This window comes from Huiozyma naganishii, chromosome 2, assembly GCF_000348985.1.
Source record: "Huiozyma naganishii CBS 8797 chromosome 2, complete genome".
NCBI lineage: Eukaryota > Fungi > Ascomycota > Saccharomycetes > Saccharomycetales > Saccharomycetaceae > Huiozyma > Huiozyma naganishii.
In genome coordinates this window covers 1,291,341-1,312,532 of record NC_035923.1, presented here as the reverse complement: position 1 = coordinate 1,312,532, position 21,192 = coordinate 1,291,341, and the positions used below count along the sequence as shown (strand labels likewise).

At 52.1% G+C, this 21,192-nt stretch overlaps 11 protein-coding genes across 11 annotated transcripts; 6 read left to right on the top strand and 5 right to left on the bottom strand.

Annotated features, from left to right (window-relative positions):
- Positions 1 to 51: 51 nt before the first annotated feature.
- Positions 52 to 1,092, top strand: VMA6 (H(+)-transporting V0 sector ATPase subunit d; the record flags this gene model as incomplete). Its single annotated transcript, XM_022606664.1, has 1 exon — positions 52 to 1,092. One exon carries the CDS (start codon positions 52 to 54, stop codon positions 1,090 to 1,092), a length of 1,041 nt encoding a protein of 346 aa, XP_022463337.1.
- A 108-nt stretch (positions 1,093 to 1,200) lies between these two features.
- Positions 1,201 to 2,496, bottom strand: NGK1 (hexokinase; the record flags this gene model as incomplete). Its single annotated transcript, XM_022606662.1, has 1 exon — positions 1,201 to 2,496. One exon carries the CDS (start codon positions 2,494 to 2,496, stop codon positions 1,201 to 1,203), a length of 1,296 nt encoding a protein of 431 aa, XP_022463336.1.
- A 377-nt stretch (positions 2,497 to 2,873) lies between these two features.
- Positions 2,874 to 3,431, bottom strand: GMC2 (Gmc2p; the record flags this gene model as incomplete). Its single annotated transcript, XM_022606661.1, has 1 exon — positions 2,874 to 3,431. The coding sequence occupies one exon, from the start codon at positions 3,429 to 3,431 to the stop codon at positions 2,874 to 2,876; it is 558 nt and encodes a 185-aa protein (XP_022463335.1).
- Positions 3,432 to 3,601: 170 nt separating this feature from the next.
- ECM7 (Ecm7p) lies at positions 3,602 to 4,978 on the bottom strand (the record flags this gene model as incomplete). Its single annotated transcript, XM_022606660.1, has 1 exon — positions 3,602 to 4,978. One exon carries the CDS (start codon positions 4,976 to 4,978, stop codon positions 3,602 to 3,604), a length of 1,377 nt encoding a protein of 458 aa, XP_022463334.1.
- A 194-nt stretch (positions 4,979 to 5,172) lies between these two features.
- Positions 5,173 to 8,415, top strand: SIR3 (chromatin-silencing protein SIR3; the record flags this gene model as incomplete). The annotated part of the gene is made up of 1 exon (XM_022606659.1): positions 5,173 to 8,415. One exon carries the CDS (start codon positions 5,173 to 5,175, stop codon positions 8,413 to 8,415), a length of 3,243 nt encoding a protein of 1,080 aa, XP_022463333.1.
- A 459-nt stretch (positions 8,416 to 8,874) lies between these two features.
- Positions 8,875 to 9,642, top strand: RPS1A (40S ribosomal protein eS1; the record flags this gene model as incomplete). Its single annotated transcript, XM_022606658.1, has 1 exon — positions 8,875 to 9,642. The coding sequence occupies one exon, from the start codon at positions 8,875 to 8,877 to the stop codon at positions 9,640 to 9,642; it is 768 nt and encodes a 255-aa protein (XP_022463332.1).
- Positions 9,643 to 9,915: 273 nt separating this feature from the next.
- On the top strand, positions 9,916 to 11,928 carry SEC39 (Sec39p; the record flags this gene model as incomplete). Its single annotated transcript, XM_022606657.1, has 1 exon — positions 9,916 to 11,928. One exon carries the CDS (start codon positions 9,916 to 9,918, stop codon positions 11,926 to 11,928), a length of 2,013 nt encoding a protein of 670 aa, XP_022463331.1.
- A 117-nt stretch (positions 11,929 to 12,045) lies between these two features.
- On the bottom strand, positions 12,046 to 13,029 carry MRPL4 (mitochondrial 54S ribosomal protein uL29m; the record flags this gene model as incomplete). Its single annotated transcript, XM_022606656.1, has 1 exon — positions 12,046 to 13,029. One exon carries the CDS (start codon positions 13,027 to 13,029, stop codon positions 12,046 to 12,048), a length of 984 nt encoding a protein of 327 aa, XP_022463330.1.
- Positions 13,030 to 13,210: 181 nt separating this feature from the next.
- On the top strand, positions 13,211 to 14,320 carry URA4 (dihydroorotase; the record flags this gene model as incomplete). The annotated part of the gene is made up of 1 exon (XM_022606655.1): positions 13,211 to 14,320. One exon carries the CDS (start codon positions 13,211 to 13,213, stop codon positions 14,318 to 14,320), a length of 1,110 nt encoding a protein of 369 aa, XP_022463329.1.
- Positions 14,321 to 14,380: 60 nt separating this feature from the next.
- Positions 14,381 to 14,872, bottom strand: RPN13 (proteasome regulatory particle lid subunit RPN13; the record flags this gene model as incomplete). Its single annotated transcript, XM_022606654.1, has 1 exon — positions 14,381 to 14,872. The coding sequence occupies one exon, from the start codon at positions 14,870 to 14,872 to the stop codon at positions 14,381 to 14,383; it is 492 nt and encodes a 163-aa protein (XP_022463328.1).
- A 162-nt stretch (positions 14,873 to 15,034) lies between these two features.
- DCK1 (guanine nucleotide exchange factor DCK1) lies at positions 15,035 to 21,055 on the top strand (the record flags this gene model as incomplete). The annotated part of the gene is made up of 1 exon (XM_022606653.1): positions 15,035 to 21,055. The coding sequence occupies one exon, from the start codon at positions 15,035 to 15,037 to the stop codon at positions 21,053 to 21,055; it is 6,021 nt and encodes a 2,006-aa protein (XP_022463327.1).
- Between the last annotated feature and the right edge of the window lie 137 nt (positions 21,056 to 21,192).

Sequence of the window (21,192 nt, the reverse complement as noted above, 5' to 3'; positions counted from 1 at the left end):
GTTGGCTGGGTTGTATTATCCATTTTTCACTGCAGTTTCCCTTCACACAGTATGGAAGGTGTCTACTTCAATATTGATAACGGGTTTATAGAGGGTGTGGTCCGTGGGTACCGGAATGGGCTGCTGACTTCGAACCAGTACATGAATCTGACGCAGTGCGAGACGCTGGAGGATCTGAGGTTGCAGCTGTCGTCGACGGATTACGGGAATTTTTTGTCGGACGTCCCTCAGGAATCCCTCACCACGTCGATGGTCCAGGAGGCTGCCGCGGAGAAGATGTACCAGGAATTCAATTATATCCGGAACCAGTTGAGCGGGCGGTCGAAGAAGTTCATGGACTACATCACTTTCAGCTACATGATCGACAACGTCGCGCTGATGATCACGGGCACAGTGCACGAGCGCGACAAGTCCGAGATTCTCAGTAGGTGTCATCCCTTGGGTTGGTTCGACACACTGCCTACACTTTCAGTAGCTACCGATCTGGAATCGCTGTACGATACTGTTCTCGTCGACACCCCGCTGGCACCCTATTTCGCAGACTGCTTCGACAACGCAAACGAACTGGACGATATGAACATTGAAATCATTAGAAACAAACTGTACAAGGCGTACTTGGAAGACTTTGCGAAATTCGTACAGAATGAAATCGAGCAACCGGCAAGGGAGATCATGCTCGAGTTGCTAGGATTCGAGGCCGATAGGAGAGCGATCAACATCTCGCTGAACTCACTGCAGAGCGAGGACGTAGACTCGGAGTTGAAGCAACAGTTGCTGCCCTGTTTGGGCAAGTGCTACCCTCTGGTCAGCCACATGCTCGCGAACTCCAAGGATTTCGAGAACGTGAGAGCCGCACTGAATAACGTTTACGAGTACCGCTCGCTGCTCGAGGACGATAGCAACTTGGAGGACCATTTCTACCGCTTGGAGATGGAACTGTGCAGAGACGCATTTACGCAGCAGTTCGCAATCAGCACCGTCTGGGCATGGATGAAGTCGAAGGAGCAAGAAGTCAGGAACATCACCTGGATTGCAGAGTGTATTGCTCAGAATCAAAGGGAAAGAATCACAAACTACATCTCAGTGTACTGATCATTTTTCCCGGCCCCGCTAGGTTACCTCATGGATCCGATTATTACGTAGGAAGAATATGTAGAAAGTATAATATTATTGAAGCAAGGCTTTCCAACCCCCCCGCTGTCATATTTTCGATGCAATGGCTGCGCCGATCAGACTACTGTTCTCCATGTACTCGAGACTGATCGTGCCACGCGAGTAGTGATTGATTTGATCTTGGTAAAACTTGGAGTAAGCCAAAAACGAGCCAGTGTACCCGACGGTGATCGGGCCCTCGCAGCCACCGATCATCGAGTCGACTGCTTTCAAAGCGGCAGTCAGATATATTGACCCTCTCCGTACGATGATCTTGATTATATTCCGCAAGAAATCGACATCGACGCCGTTGAACACGAGCTTGGGGTCCCTGCACTCCAGTATATCGATGAACACTTGGCCGTTGAATTTGATCGTCAGTTCAGGGTATATTTTGTAGAATTCCAGTATGTTCTTAAGGACAAAGGGCAAGGCGTTCCCCGCGGTAATGCTTTCGAGGGGCATCGGTAGCGTGGCCGTCGGGAAAACGTCGAACTGAGTCGCCCTAATCACATCAGCGCCAAGAAACCCAAGCTCAGAGTTGACAATCACGTTTTGTGTGCCGTCCTCGTCTCCGTATTTCGGGTTTCTCTTGAATTTCGGCAGCGTACAGTGGGGAACCTCGAAGCACGAGTTTAGTCCCGTACCCAAGATCAGCGATATATTCCTCTCTTGATCGTGCTCCACGCTCGGCGTAAACTTGTTGGTCAGATGAACGGCGATGGAGTCATTTATTATATTCTTGCTGATCTTGAACTTGAACGACTTGTCGAGCTTTAATTTAATACAGCTCGTGTTGAACGCACCTTGTAGTATCTTATCCAACGGAGTGCACTTGACGAGCGGCGTCAAATGGAAGTTTTTGCCCATTACTGAGACGCAGTTGTGCGTATCCAGGGGGAACGAGAATGTCACAGAAACGGGGACGGTAAGAACACGGTGGTTCTCGTTGGAGCGACAAGTCTGGTACTCGTGCAGGTAATCCTCCACGTCCCCCAATATCTGTTCCACAATCCTGTCAAAGAACTTCAAATCCACGTACTTGTTCTCGACTGCAAACGATTTCATGTATTTGGTAGAGTACGTCCCGTTGAGCAGTTGCTGGAACAGCACGAACTTCAAGTTGCTGCCCCCAAAATCAATGGCCAGCAGCAGGTCGCCGCCCGCGCCGCCCGCGCCGCTGGTCGGTTCGCTCCGCAGGTGCGACGGGATCATCGAGTTTGCACTGCATTGCAGCCTCTCCTGCAACTCCTCCTTTAGTTTATCAGCGATCGTCTCCAGGGACTCGCTAGGGATAAACTCCTTCTCCAGTTCTGCCAATATTTCCGACTTCTGCATGTCCATTCTGTTACACTGTCACAAGTTTCACTGAACACTATGCCCTGTTGACTGAACCTGGGGATGCTGGTACGCCCTTCACTCCTCTTTATAGCAAATTTCGCGTTGCGCAGCGCTGCGTTGCAAACGCCCTTCCCTCCCCCAAAGAGGCAATAAATTCGCGATGGTATCGAATCGAGGTGACACGACATGGGGGTACCATGATCGGCCCTGCCAGTGCTGGCACTCGTTCCCGATAAGGGATACGTCCGTGATAGGCAGTGCGTGCGGTGTTGCTTGGATAGCTCTAAAAGTGTAGCAATATCTCCTGTGGTTAGCTCTGTGGATGAAATAGACGTGTTCTCCGCGCGCGCGCGGGGGAGTCTGTACCTCGCCGTTTCCCCTCACGTCGTCGGTAGCTTAGCGACTGTCGATTTTATCTCGTCGACGGACTGTGTCAGCAATCTCCTCTTTTGCCCGAGGTACCGTTCTTTGAGGTCCATCCACTTCTCCGCCCTGTTGACGTCCAGAAACCCGCGGTGCGTGTCCATCTGGAACGCGGAGTCCTGCCACAGACAGACCCTCCTGTTAAGGTTGTCCAGTTGCCCCCATATCTTGTCCGCCCTCTCCGTGTACTCGTCGATCACCTGGGACGCGACCTCGTACACCGCGGTCCAGTCGAAGTTCTCGGACTCGGGGGACCCCCCGAGCTGCTCACCTTCCTCACTGAGCCCCTTCAGCAACCGTGTCATCTCTTGGATCTTGTTCAACTGCTCGTGTCCCCTGAGCCCCTCCTGCACGGTGGCAACGTACCCGCCGTCCAACCAATTCAAACGGGCAAACTCCCCCAAGGGGGCCCTCACATCGTCCTGCACCTCTGGTGTCCCCGTCATCAATCTCGTACACTCTCCAACGTGTGATCTCTGCGCCTTCTCCCCTTTCTGTAGTGGTATTCCCTTCATCAAGTGATTAACTTCATCTTCTTAGCCGCGAAGACGGGCCGAAGCCCAGACGGCGCCATTGCGAAGGTCCCAGACCTGCTGACGACCGATGCTTGTATCGTATACGTAGGTTACCTAAGGGAATGTATAATGTGTGTGTGTATGTGAGTGTGCCACTGTCCCAAGTGGCCTCAGAAATGCATGGTCGAGGACGGTATCACGATGTGCTGCACGCTGTACTGATCGTCCGGCTGCTCGCCGTCTGAGGACTGGAGCAAGATGCTATGAAGTTCGTACGCCTCTGAGTCGTCGTAGTCGTCGCCATCGTCGTTATCTTCTGAATTCCGGTTGTTAGAGGCGATCCTCTTGTTGTTGCAAGCGAGGCTTCTGGCCGCCGCGGGCACAGGATCTGCAAACGGGTTCTCGAGTTCTGCCGTGGCTCCCAGGGTCGAGGTTGCGTCGAGGTCATCGTAGCTCGGGTTTAGGCCAAGGATCATAGCGTCGTTTGCTGTTCCGTCGCAGTCTGCCGCGTCCGTAGTCGAGTCCGCGATGCACCACTCGAGTCCCGACCACATGAGCGCCGAGACGCCGAAGAAGAACGCAAGAACCCACAGACAGGTGAACCAGGCGCCGCCCAAGTGGTACGAGAACCCGAACGCCTCGAGTTCCACCTTGATCTTGTCCTGGACGGAGTAGTTGATCCACGCGAGGCAGATGACCGCCGTGAGCCCGCACACGAGCACCATGAGCGAGAGCAACGAGGTGCCGTGGAGGAGCACTTTCTCCTTGACTGGACTGATGTGTCTGCCCCTGATGTAGTAGTACCAAACGGTGAGGACGAGTATCGCGCACTCGGCGCCGTCAACCGCGTACAGCAGCCGGATCGTGCGTTCCTTGAGCAACCGTATCCTTCGGATGTACGACGTGTACTGTTTGGATCCGTCTGTGCTCATGCCCGTCCCCATTGTGGTCCCCGTGGTGGTCTGGTCCTTGTTGTAAGCGTAGTCGAGGACAATATCAAGCCCAACGTTCGAGAGAACCTCCCTGTAGTCGAACAAGTAATCCGGTCCGTGGTACTGGCAGTCGTACGTGACCACTGAGCCCGTGACTTTAGCGAACCCGCCGTCCGTGTCGAAAGTCGGCATGGACTCCGTACTGCTCGCGAACCACGCGTCGCACGTCCCGTACAGCGACACTGTGATGAACTGCGGCACGTTGCGCACCTGGCTAATCGTGTACGACGTAAGGATCAGCAACTCGGACGTCGTCAACCCAACACCGTTGTTAATCTCCGTCGATCCACCGCTGCTGCCCGTCTCAATGTTGCCCCTCAGCGCTGAAAAGATACCCGAAGCGATATCACTCGAGAAAGTGTCCAGCCGCGACATGTAGAACCTCTGTGGGAACACCGCGGGCCCGGAACACAGCACGGTCACTAGAGCAATCACGACTGCGGTCGAAACCAGCCGCACCACCTGCACCAACCGCTCCAGCGCGGTCAAATTCTCAAACGGCCGCCGCACGGCCTGCCGTACCCAAAACCTCCGTTGCTCTGCACGCTCACCCATCACCCTGGACGCAAGCAGCAAGCACAGGGCCCTATATCAACCACTGTCTTCACCATCAGCGCCCTCTTCGTCTTCGAGTAAAAATTTGAAAATCTTAAAACACGAAGTAAACAATAGCAGTAACAGCAGTCTTTGAGGACGGGACCAGAGGAGAGGGCAAGTGCGATACACTCTACGGTAGCTGTGCACACTCAATGGCTACGACGAACGAGGCTCTGCGCGGGTGGCAGGTGCTGGTGACGGACGAGAAGGGGAACGTGATCACCGGGTCACGGCGGCGCTCGAGGAAGGGCGGATCCGTCGAGAACGTGTACTTGCAACGGATCTCCGATGGGTTGAGTTTCGGCCGTGGGGACAGTGTGGTCGCGCACGACGCGTTGACGGGGACGTACTCCGTGTACTTGGTGCACGAGATCCGGCTCAACACGCTGAACAACGTCGCCGAAATATGGGCTTTCTCGTACCTGCGGTCCTTTGAGTTGAAACCGGTCAAATACTACAGGCAGTTTGCTCCAGAGCTGCTGGAGACACGGCCCTCCATGGAGTCCCTCCACGAACGGCTTTTCGCGGAGGTTAACGCGAGCGAGCTGTACTTGACTGCGGAGTTGTCCGAGATTTGGCTGAGGGACTTCATCGGCATCGCGAATATCCTGTCCAAGGCGGACTGGGACGCTCGGGGGGATGCTATCCGCCCAGATCACGACTTCTTTGTTCGGTACATCTGTGAACCCACAGCGGAGAACTTCGTCAGGATCGACATCTACAAGGAGGTCAAGAAGATACAGATGATGGATCCGAAGCGGTCTGATGAGCATCTCAAGAAACTCAGCGTCCCACCAGCGAAGCCCAGTGGGAAGTCTGGAAGTGTCCCGCACAGACCCAGGATTCGCGAGAAGGCCATTGAGGTCGGTAATAGTGAACCCTTCGCCAAACGCGAGGGGTCAGACACCATGGAGCAGACGGTGCAGACGGTGCAGACGGTGCAGACACCAATGAAGCTACCCATCTTGCAACCAAGAGATAAGAAGAAGACATCGGTGCCTATGGCAACTGGGATAAAGGGTGCCAACGAGGGCGACGAGAAACAGAAGCGGGAACAGGAACAGGAACAGAGGAAAGAGCAGGAGCGGGAGCAGGAACAGAAGCAGGAGAAAGAGCAAGAGCAGGAGAAAGAGCAGGAGCAGGAGGAAGAGCAAGTCGATAACATTGCCGCTGCACCTTCACCTCCACCTGCCACTGCACCTGCATCTTCATCTGCTGCTGAAACCGGTTCTGCCCCGACCTCGGTCTCAGCCTCGGGCTCGGCCGCGATCCCGGCCCCCGACTCTACACCTCCCAAGAGCAGTAAATCGTTGTTCATCAGCGAACCAGATACATCAGAGGACCTGAACAATAACAACAAGAGCTCCTCCGATGTAAGCGATCCAGAGGAGTTTGCCAGTGCAAACGACCGTCCCACGGAGGATGAGATCCAGAGCTCAAGCGGGAGCGACATAGACCACGGGTTCGTTGTCCCCAATGACCACTCCGTGTCACACGAGGAGTCCTCCCCAGACAATGCTGATCAGGATGAGGAGCAGGAAGTGGACGAACAAGTTTACAGTTCGCGGGCGAAGCGGAAGGCTGCACACAGGAGAGAGGCCCTCAGGAGGAAGAAGTCGAGGCAGGCACGAAAGACGGTGATGGCCGGTTCTGACTCGGAACTGAGTGAAATCTCAGATTACGAGGGAGCTCCGAAGGAGCCCACGCAGGAAACTGCTCAAGAGAGTAAACCTGAATCACCCAGTGTGACAACGGATGATTCCTTGATTGTAAGGAAACTTGATGAGTTAAAGGCGAGGGAGATCAGGCTGAGGTTGACGCAAAAGTACAAGAAACTGAAGAAGGACTACGATGTAAAGGGCAGCTCGTCTGCGTCGGAAGATGACGAGGGCTCAAGAAGCGGATCCGATGGGGTAATGTCCAGTGAGAACAGTTCGATCGATGTCGCCGGGCTCGAGAGTAAACTGAGACCTGCAGATCTTGGGGAAAAGGGAACTACGATCTTCTCCAGGTTGAAGGGTAACGGGAACTTGAACGACGATTTGTCCATCGTAGAGACGATAGAGAGCTACGTTTCGTTGCCCGCGAGGTCGAAGGAGTTTGCGAGGCTGTACCTGGAACTGTTCGACTCGCTTCGTAAAAAGGAGCCGAAGGCGGCGTTCATCAGTGGGAAGACGAACACGGGGAAGAGCACCATTATCCAGCGTGTTGTGGAGGAGCTCGCCAAGTCGAGCAGGTGCAAGGAGTTGCGCATATTTGACTTGGTTAACGTGAACAGGTCGCTCCTTGATTCCGGTAAACAGGACGTGTACTCTAGCATATGGAAGCAAATGACCGGTGAGAAACTGACAGGGCACGTTGCGCAGATGGCGATGAAGCGGTATTTTACAAAGTTGGGGGAGAATACGAAGAGACAGACGGTGATCGTTGTTGATGATGCTGATTTATTGGCCAATAAATGGACGAACTTGCTCAACGACCTGTTCGAATGGAGTTCCTGTGAGATTTCCAAGCTGATCTTTGTTGTCATCTCTACGAACCCAAACCTGCTGAGGGACAACTTGAACAGCCACTACTTGGATTCACTGACGTACCTGGACATCCCCTTCGACGACTACTCGTACGAGCAACTGTACAACTTCTCCGTTTTCAGAATGAGGAGTCTGCTGACGAGCGAGTTCACGCTGGTGAAATCCACCGATGGCAGCCAATGGCAGTTTGCCCCCGCGGACTCAATCCCCGCGGAATTCCAAGTCGTCAGGACAGTACGCTTAGAGATGAGCGAGTCCTTCATACAAGAGGCCAGCGAGCACTTCTGCCAGCTGCGGCTCGATATTGTTGGGATCCTGCGTTTGTTGCGTGACGCGGTCAAGTACTGCCAGTCGAATTACTTGGAGACGAAATGCAACACCGTGGGGGCCGCCCCCTCACCACCGGACACGATGGTCATGTCCATGGAAACATTGCAGCAATTGACGTCGCGAGACGACTTGTTGAGTATGGCGGAGAAAGTCCGCGGGCTGCCCGCAATAATGAGACTTTACCTGACTGCGTCGCTGTCATTACTGCTACGCAACCCACCATCCTCTTTGTACCACTCGAACGTGGTGGAAGAGATCGAAAGACTCGCCAAGTCGAACGGGGACGACCCACATATACAACAGGTACTGCAAGTGGTGGTCAACTCTACGGGCAGCAACAAGACAGACCTCCGGGCATTGCGTGAGTTCATCAACTGGGAACGTGTACTCGCGCGACTCGTGTCCCTGCAGTTACTCACGGAGGAGGCCCTGAGACAGGGCAGCCACCCTGAGACCACGGGGGACAAGAACCTGGAGGTCTGTGTCTCCCTCGATTGGCTTGAACGGACCCTTGCGAGCGGGTTGAAAGTGTAGCAGATGGCCATGAAGAACTACTCTCCCGCGTTATCTGCAATTCCCTCTTTTAGACAGTGTGTATAATTATATGACAGGAAAAGAACGGTATCAGCCGTGTAATTGTTTTTTCTCTTAAATGGAAGCTGTAAGCGAGGCCGTAAAACAGTACAGAAAACGGCAGCTGTCAGCGAGCGGTGTGTTTTTGTGACTGCTTTTGTACACCCAGACACTCAAAACTGGTTTTAGCACAATTTCCCAATCCGGTAATGACGCAACGGAGGGAAAGTGAAAAAAAAAATAGCTGCGAGACGCCATCAACAGCAGCCAAAAGGTCTCTGGTATTGCTGGTGTGTGTATGTGTACATGAGTGGAACTCGTTGCTGAGTAGGTAGTGGTACGATACAATACAGCAGTAGAAAAACACACAACCCAGTATACAATACAGCAGTAGAAAAACACACAACCCAGTATACAATAATGGCTGTTGGTAAGAATAAGAGACTTTCGAAGGGTAAGAAGGGACTTAAGAAGAAGGTTGTCGACCCATTCACGAGAAAGGAATGGTTTGACATCAAGGCTCCATCTACGTTCGAGAACAGGAACGTCGGTAAGACGCTGGTCAACAAGTCCACTGGTTTGAAGAACGCCGCGGATGCCTTGAAGGGAAGAGTTGTTGAGGTCTGTTTGGCCGACTTGCAAGGGTCCGAGGACCACTCTTTCAGAAAGGTTAAATTGAGAGTCGACGAAGTCCAAGGTAAGAACTTGCTGACTAACTTCCACGGTATTGACTTCACCACTGACAAGTTGAGATCCATGGTTAGAAAGTGGCAAACTCTGATCGAGGCTAACGTCACCGTTAAGACCTCCGACGAGTACGTCATCAGAATCTTCGCCATTGCGTTCACGAGAAAACAGGCTAACCAAGTCAAGAGACACTCGTACGCTCAATCTTCCCACATCAGAGCCATCAGAAAGGTCATTTCCGAGATATTGACCAGAGAGGTGCAGAACTCCACTTTGGCCCAATTGACCTCCAAGTTGATCCCAGAAGTCATCAACAAGGAGATCGAAAACGCCACGAAGGACATCTTCCCTCTACAGAACGTGCACATCAGAAAGGTCAAGCTTCTGAAACAGCCAAAGTTCGACGTTGGTGCCTTGATGGCTCTCCACGGTGAAGGTTCCGCAGAGGAAAAGGGTAAGAAAGTTGCCGGTTTCAACGATGAAGTTCTAGAAGCTGTGTAAGCAAGAAAATAGAACGACCAAAGAATACAATCACTACAGCAACAACAACCAACCAAAAGCACAGCACAACAGCCATCAATGAAACACTACATATAAATGCTCCGGAGGAGACGCCACTTAAATCGATCCGTCAATTATACAACTTCTCAACTTATATATATAAAATATCAATAATAATAATTGCATTATAAAATTAAAGAACTTGCAAACTTGCAAGCCTATACAAAAGTACTGACGCTCTGTTGGGGGGAAGCCTGCTGAGTTGGGGGAATGATGTCCATGCTGTTACAGGAGAAGTTGTACATTTTGTGCTGTTTACACGCGAGTGCGCGGGACTCGGAAGGTCTGACGAAGCTGCTTCCTTACTTCAATGAGCAGTTGACAGATGCAGTGGTTGTTCTGTGGCCGGAACTGGACGATCCTCTGGCTTTGTCGTTCCTGTGTGCGTATAAAACGGTGGAAAAGCTGGAGATCAATGAGAACGTGTTTGTTGAGCACATGGCAAACGACCAGAGACTCATCTGTATATTGGGGGCCGGCGACGAAAATGCGCTCACTGAGAGGTATAGTGCGTTGAAGCAATATGTCGATGGGAAATTGCCCGAGGGTCAGTTGAACTGGTTGCAGAAAAGAGTCATCCTGTGCAACAACTTTGATCCGAGCGATGCGAACCGATATTCGAAATTATGGGAGACCCAACAAGGTGACGAAAACCTGCAGAGATGGATCAATTGTCTCGTGAAACCGCTAACACATTGGAACAAGAGGACTGGTGAAAAGATGAGGATTAGTGAGTTTTCTCAATTGGAACGGCGGGCAATGCTCCGTTTGATCATCGATAACTGGGTTACCTTGGACGAAGCGGCATTGAACAGCGAACTTTTCCCAGTGCTACAAAACGGTGACAATTTCTACCAACAGTTTGTGACCGATTTTTACAACTCAGAGAAGTTCTCGCTCGATTCTGAAGCGAACATTCGACTGTTCCACGCGGTCTTTGCTGAACTTTTGCAGAGGATCTCGGACGGGGATAATAAAGCCCTCTTTGAAACAGCCACTCTGCGAATAGTGTTTGAGAACAGCGGTAACCTATTCAAATACTCGACCTGCTCTGATTTGGAGGAGAGGGTTCTGCAAAAAGTCTCCCCAGATTCCAGACTGACCGATTACAACGTCACCGTGTCGGATCTCTTGACGTATTGCCAGTACTTGAAGAATGATCTATTCCCACAGGACTACACACTCAAAGATGTTTACCGTGTAGCTCAAGATGATAGTTCTGCGCAGAGGTATCATTTCATAACACTGTGCGAAATGTATCTGTTGAAGACTGCGCATCCGGATCTACACATCCTCCTGCAGCGACTGGATCTGTTCAACAAGTTGAATGATGCCGGTGAGCAAGGTCAAGAGAGGAGGGCCATATTGATGGAGACGTTGATACGGCTGGAGAAATTTGATCTACTAGAATCGATCCTGCAAGACGACGATGTTCAGCAACTGGATATCTTGAAAAACGCCTTTTGGCAGTTCTTCAACAATGCCTCGAATGCGGGGACTCGCGAGATGACAAAGGCGAAGACGATTTTGAGGATATTGAAAGCGAATAGCAAGGCCAAAGAGGGTGACCGTTTCAAGCAGCTGACGGCGCTCGTAGACCTTAGTGAACAGCTATCCCACTACAGTTTGAAACTGGGCAAGCAAATACCATTCAAACCATCAAATATTCTTGATTTCAACGACGACCCGCTGCGACTATTCACTATTCTACTAGAGTTGAACCCGACGCTGTACAAGTCCCTTGACACGGTGAGTTTCCCACTGCTGTCAAAACTACTTATCGCTTTAGCGTTGCCCGAAACACAATTGGAGGATTTCCACACGAGGCTGATGGCGTTGCATGTCGACTTCTCATTAGCCAACAACGATTTCACCTTTGCATACAACCTTGTGTTACAACTGCTGGAGCGGGGGAACGTTTCCCGTTACTGGTCTACTGTGTTGCAAGTGGGGAAGTATAACGACCCGAACTGGGTGGACAATGAGCCGCCGACAGAGATCATCATTCTGCAACTCGAGGTCCTGAGCAAGTTGCTCGCGGTGTGCCCCGCGGAGGAGATCGAGGTCGTGACGTCGCAGTGGAGCGGGCTCGAGTTGGAGTTATCGTCCCGGGACATTGTCCAGGACCAGTACTCCCTGGAGAACCAAAGTTCTTTGTCGCACAACTTCTCGCTGAAGGACGTCTCGGGGACCGTGTCCTCGCTGCTGACAGGGTTTAATCGCTGAGATGGGCGCGCTTTTGCCCTGCATATACATATGCACTTGTCGCTGTACGTTAATGGATATATCTGTTATTTACATGGAGGGTGGGGGAGAGATTGGGAGGTGTCTCTGTCACGGGAGTCAATTGTCCACTCCTGCTAGTTGTTCGATGTACCTTGTGACCGTTTGCACCTCCTGAAGGCGAGGCACGGATTTCCCCTGTTCTCTGAGCTCCTTGACAACCTCGTAGGCCTCGCGTGTCGACTTGAGGTCGTTCTCGCTTGTGAAGAGAACGAACGCCTCGCCCACATCGGTGATCGGTGGGTGACCCTCTAGTGTTGGGTCCTCCTTGGCGAACCTGCGCATCTTGAGGTTTGCGACGAACTTGATCCCGTCGATGAACGGTCTGTCAATGCGGTTATCCTCTATAATCTCGCTGATACCAAATACTGCAAGCTGGAACCGTTGCAGTTTCTCCCAGAGCTCCTCCTCGGGGGTTTCTGTGTCGTTGACGAACCTCTCTGCGAACTGTTCCGCGAACTTGCGTCCCTCCTGGCCCCCCGAGGCAAGAGTAGTCTCCTGGGCACGCCTGAAGGCGACATCGCGCTCACTGAGCACATGCCTGATGCGCCACATGGTCGTTCTAATGCGCTCGTCGACGTCCGTGAACGCATCGACCTCCGTCCTGAGCGCTGTCCGTATGAGGTGGATCTCGCGCACGAGCACGTTGCGCTCGCGGAGACACGCGTACCAGAGCGCATGCAGGTCCTCGAAGGACTTCCTACGTAGCTCTGGGATGCTCCAGCTGCGGGACCGCGTGTCCAGCTGCGCGGCGTCCCGGATGAACTGACCCTCGTGGAAGAACTGCCACAGCGGGTGGTCCAACGACGTGTTCAAGTTCCCCTTCGAGGGTTCAATCGGCTGCGTGATCCGTAGCTTGTTCGAGTGCGCCGTCTGCTGCGTGGGCAGCCGCACGTTTGCCCGTGGAGCCGGTGGCACCTTCTGCTTCAACTTCGTGAACTTCGTCCGGGCCAACAGGGCCCTCGTCTGCGAAAGACACCGCCGAGCGGGCACCACGGCGGGAGAAAGACCAATAGCAACGCTTCTTCTCCGTGCACACAGCATATCACGGCGTCGTCCCTGCTACCACTACTACTACTAGGGCTATTCCCACTAGATGTACTCGTACTATGACTTTGAATCAAATTAATATATATCGAAGTCTTCGAAGAACAGTTCACTCTGACGAGTAGTGGCAGTTGGTGGCAGTTGGTAGTTGTGCTATATTGTTGTAGCGGTTGCTGGTATGTCTCGCTGTGATGAGGTTCAAGAGGTGGTGCTCCAAGAGCCCTGCGACATGCACGTGCATGTGCGTGAGGGCGCAATGTGCGAGTTGGTGACGCCGATGGTGCGGGATGGAGGTGTCTCCGTGGCGTACGTGATGCCGAACTTACAGCCTCCTATTGTTACGGTGGACCGTGTGGTGCAGTACCGTGCGAGGCTGCAGGAATTGGCCCCGCAGACGACGTTTCTGATGAGTCTGTACTTGTCCCCCGAGTTGACACCTGAGGTGATTCACGAGGCCGCACGGGTCCGTGCAGTGCACGGGGTGAAGTGCTACCCTGCAGGCGTCACGACGAACTCGGATCAAGGTGTAGACCCGAACGATTTCTCGCAGTTCTACCCTGTGTTCGAGGCAATGCAAGAGGAAGGACTCGTATTGAACTTGCACGGCGAGAAACCGTCCTCCAAGGGTGACTGTGACGGTGAAGGTGACGGTATCAACGTCCTCAATGCGGAGGAGAAGTTTCTACCAGCTTTGGAGAAGTTACACGCTGATTTCCCGAAGTTGAGGATCGTGCTGGAGCACTGTACGACCGCTAAAGCGATCGAGCTCGTGCGGAAACTGAACCAGCAGGTTCCAAGCGATTCCGACCCTGTCGTTGCGGCGACAATCACCGCACACCACTTGCTACTGACAGTAGACGATTGGGCCGGGGACCCTGTGAATTTCTGCAAACCTGTTGCGAAGTTGTCCCACGACCGTCGTGCGCTAGTCTCCGCGGCGACCTCTGGCGAGCGGTGCTTCTTCTTCGGGTCGGACTCGGCGCCGCACCCGGTCGAGAACAAGCAGCGGTACCGTGGCGTCTCCGCTGGGATCTTCACCCAGAGGTACGCTCTCGCGTACGTCGCAGAGGTGTTCGAAGCGCAGGGAAGACTCGACACTTTGCAGAAGTTCGTCTCGGACAACGCCCGGAGGTTCTACCGTGTCGCAGGTGAGGCCAAAAACACAGTGACACTGTACCGTCGCGACCACGTCGTCCCAGAGCTGGTCACCAACAACTCCCAAACCGTCTCGGTCGTCCCCTTCATGCCGGGCGAGACGCTCCACTGGGACATCAGATGGCAAAAGTAAGTGAGTGAGCAATTGACTACTACTAGTACGTATATCTATGTATGTGAAGTGTGTATGAGGCTACGCTGCTGCGTCCGCCATGATGACATCGTTGTTCTTCTCGCTGTCGTTCCCAGCGTCGTCATCATCACCGCTGCTCTTCTTCTCGCTCTCGTCTTCGTCCTCGTCCTCGTCAGCAAACGCCAGCAGTTTCTTGATGCGGTCGTACAGCGCCAGGTCCGCGGGGGACCACTTGCCGGGCGCCAGCCCGGCCTTGTTCTTCTCCTGCAGCCAGAAGAAGTACTTCTCGTTGGACGAGAACACGAGGCAGAACACCCGCCCAGTCTTGCACGACCGCAGTGGCACCCAGTGCGTCTCCCCTGGGATCAGGATCAACTGGATGGGTTCCCCCGTGGTCCCAGTGGGGCGCCACTCGAAGTCCCAGAACCCTAGACTTTGCTCCTCGTCGTTGGGCCGCATCGTAATGCGACCCTGTGCGGGCAGCGCAGTGCACAAGCCACTCGCCTCATCGTATTGAGCCATCCCGGCACGGAACTGGATCTCGTCGCTCATCGGTAGTCCCTTTGGAGGTCCTCGGCTCGAAGTTGAAGTGGCGGTTGTAGTCCTCTTCTTCTTCTTCAACTTCTTTATAACGAAGAAGATATGTAAGAGAGGAACCGTTTGACAGCAACTAGGGAAGACGACTACTACTGCTGCTGCTATTGAGACGTCGGTATGGCGTCGGTGGTTCCCAATGAGAGTGTGACCGGCGAGGTGACGTGGGTCCCCACGGGCCGGATGCTGAAGGGCACGCTCGTGAAGTCGTTCTGCCCGCTGGCGAGGCATCCGGAGCTTGTGTACCACAGCAACTACTTCCAGGACGTGTTCGTTGGGGCAGAGGTGTTTGTGTTTGCGATGACGAAGGACGGAAGGTGGTGTCGTGGTTACTTCTGCTGTCGCCCACTACCGCAGAGTTTTGCAGCGACGATGACAGTGTTGGGGGAACAAGTGCCTGATGTAACGGCAAAGACGGTGCTCTTGCCTCGCAAGTACATCCACATCGACGAGCAAGTCACTGTTGACACTATGGACTTCTTTAAGAGCCCCGAGGAGCAGGACTTTAGGGACTTCGTCGATACAGCTTGCGAGTCTCCCTCGCTGTACTCCTCACTTCTTAGAGACAACTCTACGGATGCAGTGGCGCTTACGGCGAGGAAACCGTCCAAACCGCCATTCCCGTACTTCAGGTACCTCCATTTGCCCCTGAAGGAGGAACTCAGCGTCATGCTTGCCGTTCTGTGCTCACACATATACGCCATGTACTCCGCTGGGGAGTTCACCATCTACGAGAAACTTACACAGTTGCACTACCAGTTGGATGCGATCCGGCTCAAGCTCGAGTACGGGCTCACCACGGCACATGAGAGGGCCGTGACGGTGCACTCTGCGACGACACTTCTCGTCAAGATCGCCAAGTTCTTCTCTGCAAGGGGGAGGACCAACAGACTCATCACAAACGGGGCACCCATCGTACCAGACCCGAGAGGGTACGAAGGTATATTTGCAAGAAGCAGTCACACGGGGGAATTGCTCACTTTCGAGGGGACCAGTCTCCGCAGACTAGTCGCAGATACTATGCTCTACGGGTTGACTAACGACCCACTGGGGGTGAGAAGGCAGAAGTGCTCTCCGGAAAGGAGTCCCTTCGCATTTGCAAAGACACAGTTGCTTATAGATTTCCACAAGATACTACACGAGCGGGACCTCTCCGAACACCTTAACTTACACAAGGCAACACTCACTTTGTACCTGCGGACGAAACAGGTGATCCTCACGGAACCGGTGTCCGTGCGCATGGACGCCTCGGATGGGGCAAGGGACGCGCTTACTCCCGTCCTGTTCACAAACATCCCCACGGAGACCGTGGATAACAACAAGATATACCTCGTGGTTGCCGTCACGGAACAGGTCCGCATCAGCTTCAGGGGGAAGATCGACAGTTCTGCGTTCGCGGCACCCTTCGTGCTCATGGACGACACGGAGGACCGCATGAGGGCGCACAGACTCAAGAGGGGTGTCTCCGTCGGCGTCATCGACCTATCGTCCACTTTCAACAAGTACTACTCAAGACCCAACAGCTGTGTTGCACATAAACTTAAGGTCAACCTTTTCAGCGCACCCCCAAATGCACAATCTAAGGAGTCGGTGCCCCACTTTGGACTCGCTGAGAAATTCGGGTGGGGGTCCATCGTAGACAACCTCTTGAACGACTCCAGGAACGGGATCATCATCAACCCGAGGGCGGTCGCGATCACGGCGACCGTTAAGGAACTGGCCCCGGAGGAATGCAAGTCGGAGCTGCCCTTATCAACGGCAAACATCCCGACTGCGAAAGTCCTAGAGGGCCTGTGTTCCAAGCAGGAGAAGTGTTACTTCACCCTCGGGAAGATCTCCTTGTCCAACGTCACTCAGAAGGTGACCAACATCAAGAATATAATGATTAAAGTGTTCTGTGAGAACAATGAGATCACATTCTGCGAAAACGTCAACGAAAGGGTGCGCAAGGAATGGAGTTTCCTATCAGTTGGACCGGGAGAAACGATCGATGAAACGATACGCATCGGCAATATCTCACCGGACACGGTAAACGAAAACATTACAATATACGCATACCTGAACGGGTTCCTCATGGCAAGGGCGACGTTACCGATAGTAAAGTGCGGCAAAATAGTAGAATACGACAGTAGTACTGTCGTGCAACTGTTCTCCGCGCAGAAACGGCCCCTTATCGACCTGCAGATCCACACAAAGTACTATGGGCAAAACTTCAACGTACCCACCATTATACAGGAGTTTGCCGAATTGGCAGCACGCGAGTCGATACCGGAAGGAAACTTCGTGGACGAATGCAAACAGCTGCTAAGTGGGGTCAACGAGTTAGACATTGAAGTATTGGCCGTGTATTTTGACAGCTTGCTACTAAACTACATTAAATTAATTGAGTTGGTAGTGATCAAGAACGTCGACAAATTACCAGAGAGTCTCCCCAAGATGATATTGTTTTCTTTGGTCCTGTTCCTCCGTTCTGCCATGTCTCAGACGGAACACCATAACTGTAAGGAACAATTCTACAAGATTTTTCAAGAGTCCCTGGAGGGTAAATCTTCGCTTGTCTCATCAAATATCGGGTACTCCATCTTATGGTGTTACAATGTCACGATATCACAGCCAGCTATTGCCAAGAATGAAAACTGCACGCACATGTGCTCGATGGCATTGTACCTCTACATGCTCGCCATGATGTGTACACAGAAAGAGGACGAGAAGTGGGAAGAGCAGGCAACGCAATTTGTCGTCTCCAGCTGCGACTTCTTCAAACAAACGGACAAATCTGCCTCGAAGGGCCAGATCGCCCTGTTAGAAAATTACATTGCATGGCTGTCTGTCATCGGGTTGCACAACGAGCCAGAGAGATTGATCTCCTACACTTCCAAAATATTTAGAAGTTGTGCAGTAAAGGAGAAGGTGCTTCAAGCGCGTATCAGTGATTTGGACGCGGAGGAAATAAAATACTTGGACGTCAAAATGTTGTTACTGCGGCACGTTTTGGAAAACGAATACGTCTACAAGTGTATATTCGAGACGGAACAAGTCAGTGAGAAAATTACCCAACTAATTGTAAGTTCCGTGAACAACATTTTTGACGTATATCTTTTGGCAAACTCAGCACAACCGCCGTTGTCAACGATAAGGTTAGCGAACAGTAGTTTTATGTTCATATTGGAGAATTCAAAAGACAAGTACCTTCTACGAAACATGATTAGGTTAATCCCCATGTGTTGTAAGATCTTCCTCATTTTGAGGAAGTACTGCAAGAAATCTGATTCGTTCAAAAGTAGGAGAACGTTCACTGAGCTCTTCCCGACGACGATGACATTTTCATATGTTTCCATGGACTCAATTGTCAATGACGAAGTTGTCGAAGAGGTCCTACTGGAACTTGCCACAATTATCTGTCAATTGAACAAGATCGCATGGCAACTATGTGGCGACTCACCGTCGTTCACGAAAGTTATCGAAGAGACAAGAGACAGTGCATTATTCCAGACTGGCATATATTTGCAGAAAATGTCAAGCGAACATATCCACACCATAACAAGGACTATAAAACTTCTATTCAGGGGGGAGTTCTACTCAGAGAAAAAATGGCTGGGAATAACAGCATTATTTGCGCGTACTGGGCTCAACATGCTGTCAATGTGCAAAGATTTTATGGTTTCAAGTACCAACGCCCCTGAGAGCGGTAGCACATTAACCGACAGTATCTGGATAGACTACTTGAAATGTCTGTTGATGGTATCCAACCACAAAGTATGTGCGCTCGTCAAATTGGCAATCCTACCAAGAAAGGCGGTCTATTTTATTACAGGTGATCTCGAGAAACGTGCATCTAATCTGCTAGCGACATGTTGGACTGCACTGGGTAAAGGGCAATTTAAGAAGGAGCTGGCTGTTAAGTTTGGTGTCGGGGAGATTAGTGACCGTCAGTTCCGGTTGATCTCTGACCACCCAATTTTGCTCCGTGATTTGTTTATATTCTCCTTCCATAAACACATTGATGCTGTAAGGACAAGCTGTGTCGTCGTGTGGAGTTTGGTTGTGAACGTTTGGGTAAAATTTGGTTCTCTGCAGCCACTACTTTATATCTGTATTCCGGAGTTGTACAACGGCTATCAAGAGGGTAAACTAAACGTGGACGATGATGACTTGAACAAGTACATCAACTGTGTCATGTACACTGTGCACATGCCGAGCGATGATCCGCTGTATATGGCCGTTCTGGATATGTTGAAAGAGTTGATTGGATTTTTGCAGATTGTTGCAGAAGCGTATAAGATTACCGGGCAGGAAGAGTTTGATGACGATAGAGTGTCTCGGTATATTGAAATGTTTGGTTATCTTCTCAATGCGAACCAGCCTGAACTTTTCCACAAGTTGATTAGTGATATTTTCATCCATTCGATAAAAAAACGCGATCACGTCCAGGCGGCTTTGAGTTTGGAACTATTGGCGAGTACGTATACGTGGGATCCGAACGATTATTTGGATGCGATTCCTTATCCACCACTACCGCCACAGTCATCCTTTGAAAGGAAAGAGTATTTGTACAAGGAGGCTGCCCGGAATTTTACAGAAGGGTTAAAGCCAGAGAAGGCCCTTTCCGTTTACAAAGATCTGATAAAGGCGTACGACGAGATCAGTTACGACTTGAACGGGTTGGCGTTTGTTCATGACCAAATTTCGCAGATATACACTGAGTTGCAGTCTGTTGACAGATTAGTACCGACTTATTTCAAAGTGTCATTTATGGGGTTCGGGTTCCCGAACTCTCTGCGGAACATGATGTTTATCTTTGAAGGTTTATCCTTTGAGCATATCACATCGATGCACGGCAGATTGCTGAAGTTGTACCACGGGTCGACGATTGTGAACTCCCAAGAGATGGTGGATGAGTTACTGATGAAGCCGACAATGGGTAAGTACATCAACGTTACGACTGTGGAGCCTCAGTTTGAGCTGTCCGAGGAGTATGCCAAAAGTAACAAGACGAACATGATCAACGACAAAGTGAGAATGTACGTTGAGAACAGGAACCTGAGAACTTTCAGTAACGCAAGGAGGCTACCCGGTTCCAAAGGTGTAACTGACCTGTGGGTAGAAGAGTACACGTACAAGACTGTTTCTACTTTCCCCACGCTGATGAATAGGTCCCCCGTTGAGAGTGTTATGAAACGGAAGCTTTCGCCGCTGGAAAACGCGGTCAAGTCCCTGCAGTTGAAGATCCAAGAGCTCAGCGGGCTGGAGAGCATGTGCTACAAGACTGTAAAGGACCAGGACGACCCGTCGAACGTGTTCAACGAGTTATCCCGGAACATAACGGGCACGATCTCTGCTCCCGTGAACGGCGGGCTGTCGAAATACAAGGAGTTCTTGCAAGAACCGGTTTGCTCGCAGGTGGACAGCTACGAGCTGCGGAAACTTGTCGCTGCGTTTGACGAACTGGCCGTTGTCTTGAGCCGTTGCCTCGTGCTGCACATGGAGCTGATGCCCGCAACGCAACCGCGAGACACGCACGATATCCTGACGGAACTGTACGAGGAGAACTTCCACGAGGAGATCAAGCGGAACAACATAAAACTTTCTGAGATGTCGCTAGCGAGTCTAATGAGCCACGAGGGGCTCCGGACTGCAGGGCGCACCGCTCTCAAGAGACCACTCCAACCGCAAAGTCATGAAGAAGTCCTTCAGCGGGCGAAACCCGTTCAACTTGCAGCCGCACCTGACGCTCCCACCGCAGCATTCGGGCCCGAGCAGCAGCATATCCCTCGAGGACCGCCGCAGCAGCAGCAACACGACGGGGAACGTCGCGGTCGTGTTCGACAAGTACATCAAGTTACAACCGCTGTCGCAGAGGACGCTGTCGCCGACACCCAGTTCAGGTCCAACCCGGGATCGAGGCGAGGGAACCCCGGAAACAACGCTGCTCAACCTGAACCAGGCGTACAATCACTCGCTGCACATCTAGCGACGCTCAGGCGGTTTTGCTGGGGCCTGGAGGCGGTCTGGCCGTGGTCCATTGGTAGGGACCCGCAAGAGGTGTCACTTCTGACGGAAACGGCTGCTGTTGGACGACGATTTGAAGAAGTTGCAGAAGATAGAGGGTGTCTCAGTATTGAAGTTGATGGTGAGGGTTGATGGGAGTGCTCTGTTTAGGTAGCTACGTAGACTAATTGAGTGTAGTAGTTTGTTGGTTTCTTTGAGTGATGTTGAGATCTGTGCTGCGTTCTGGAGCTGTCGCGGTTGCGGCGAGAAATGCCGTTTTGAGGGTGGTC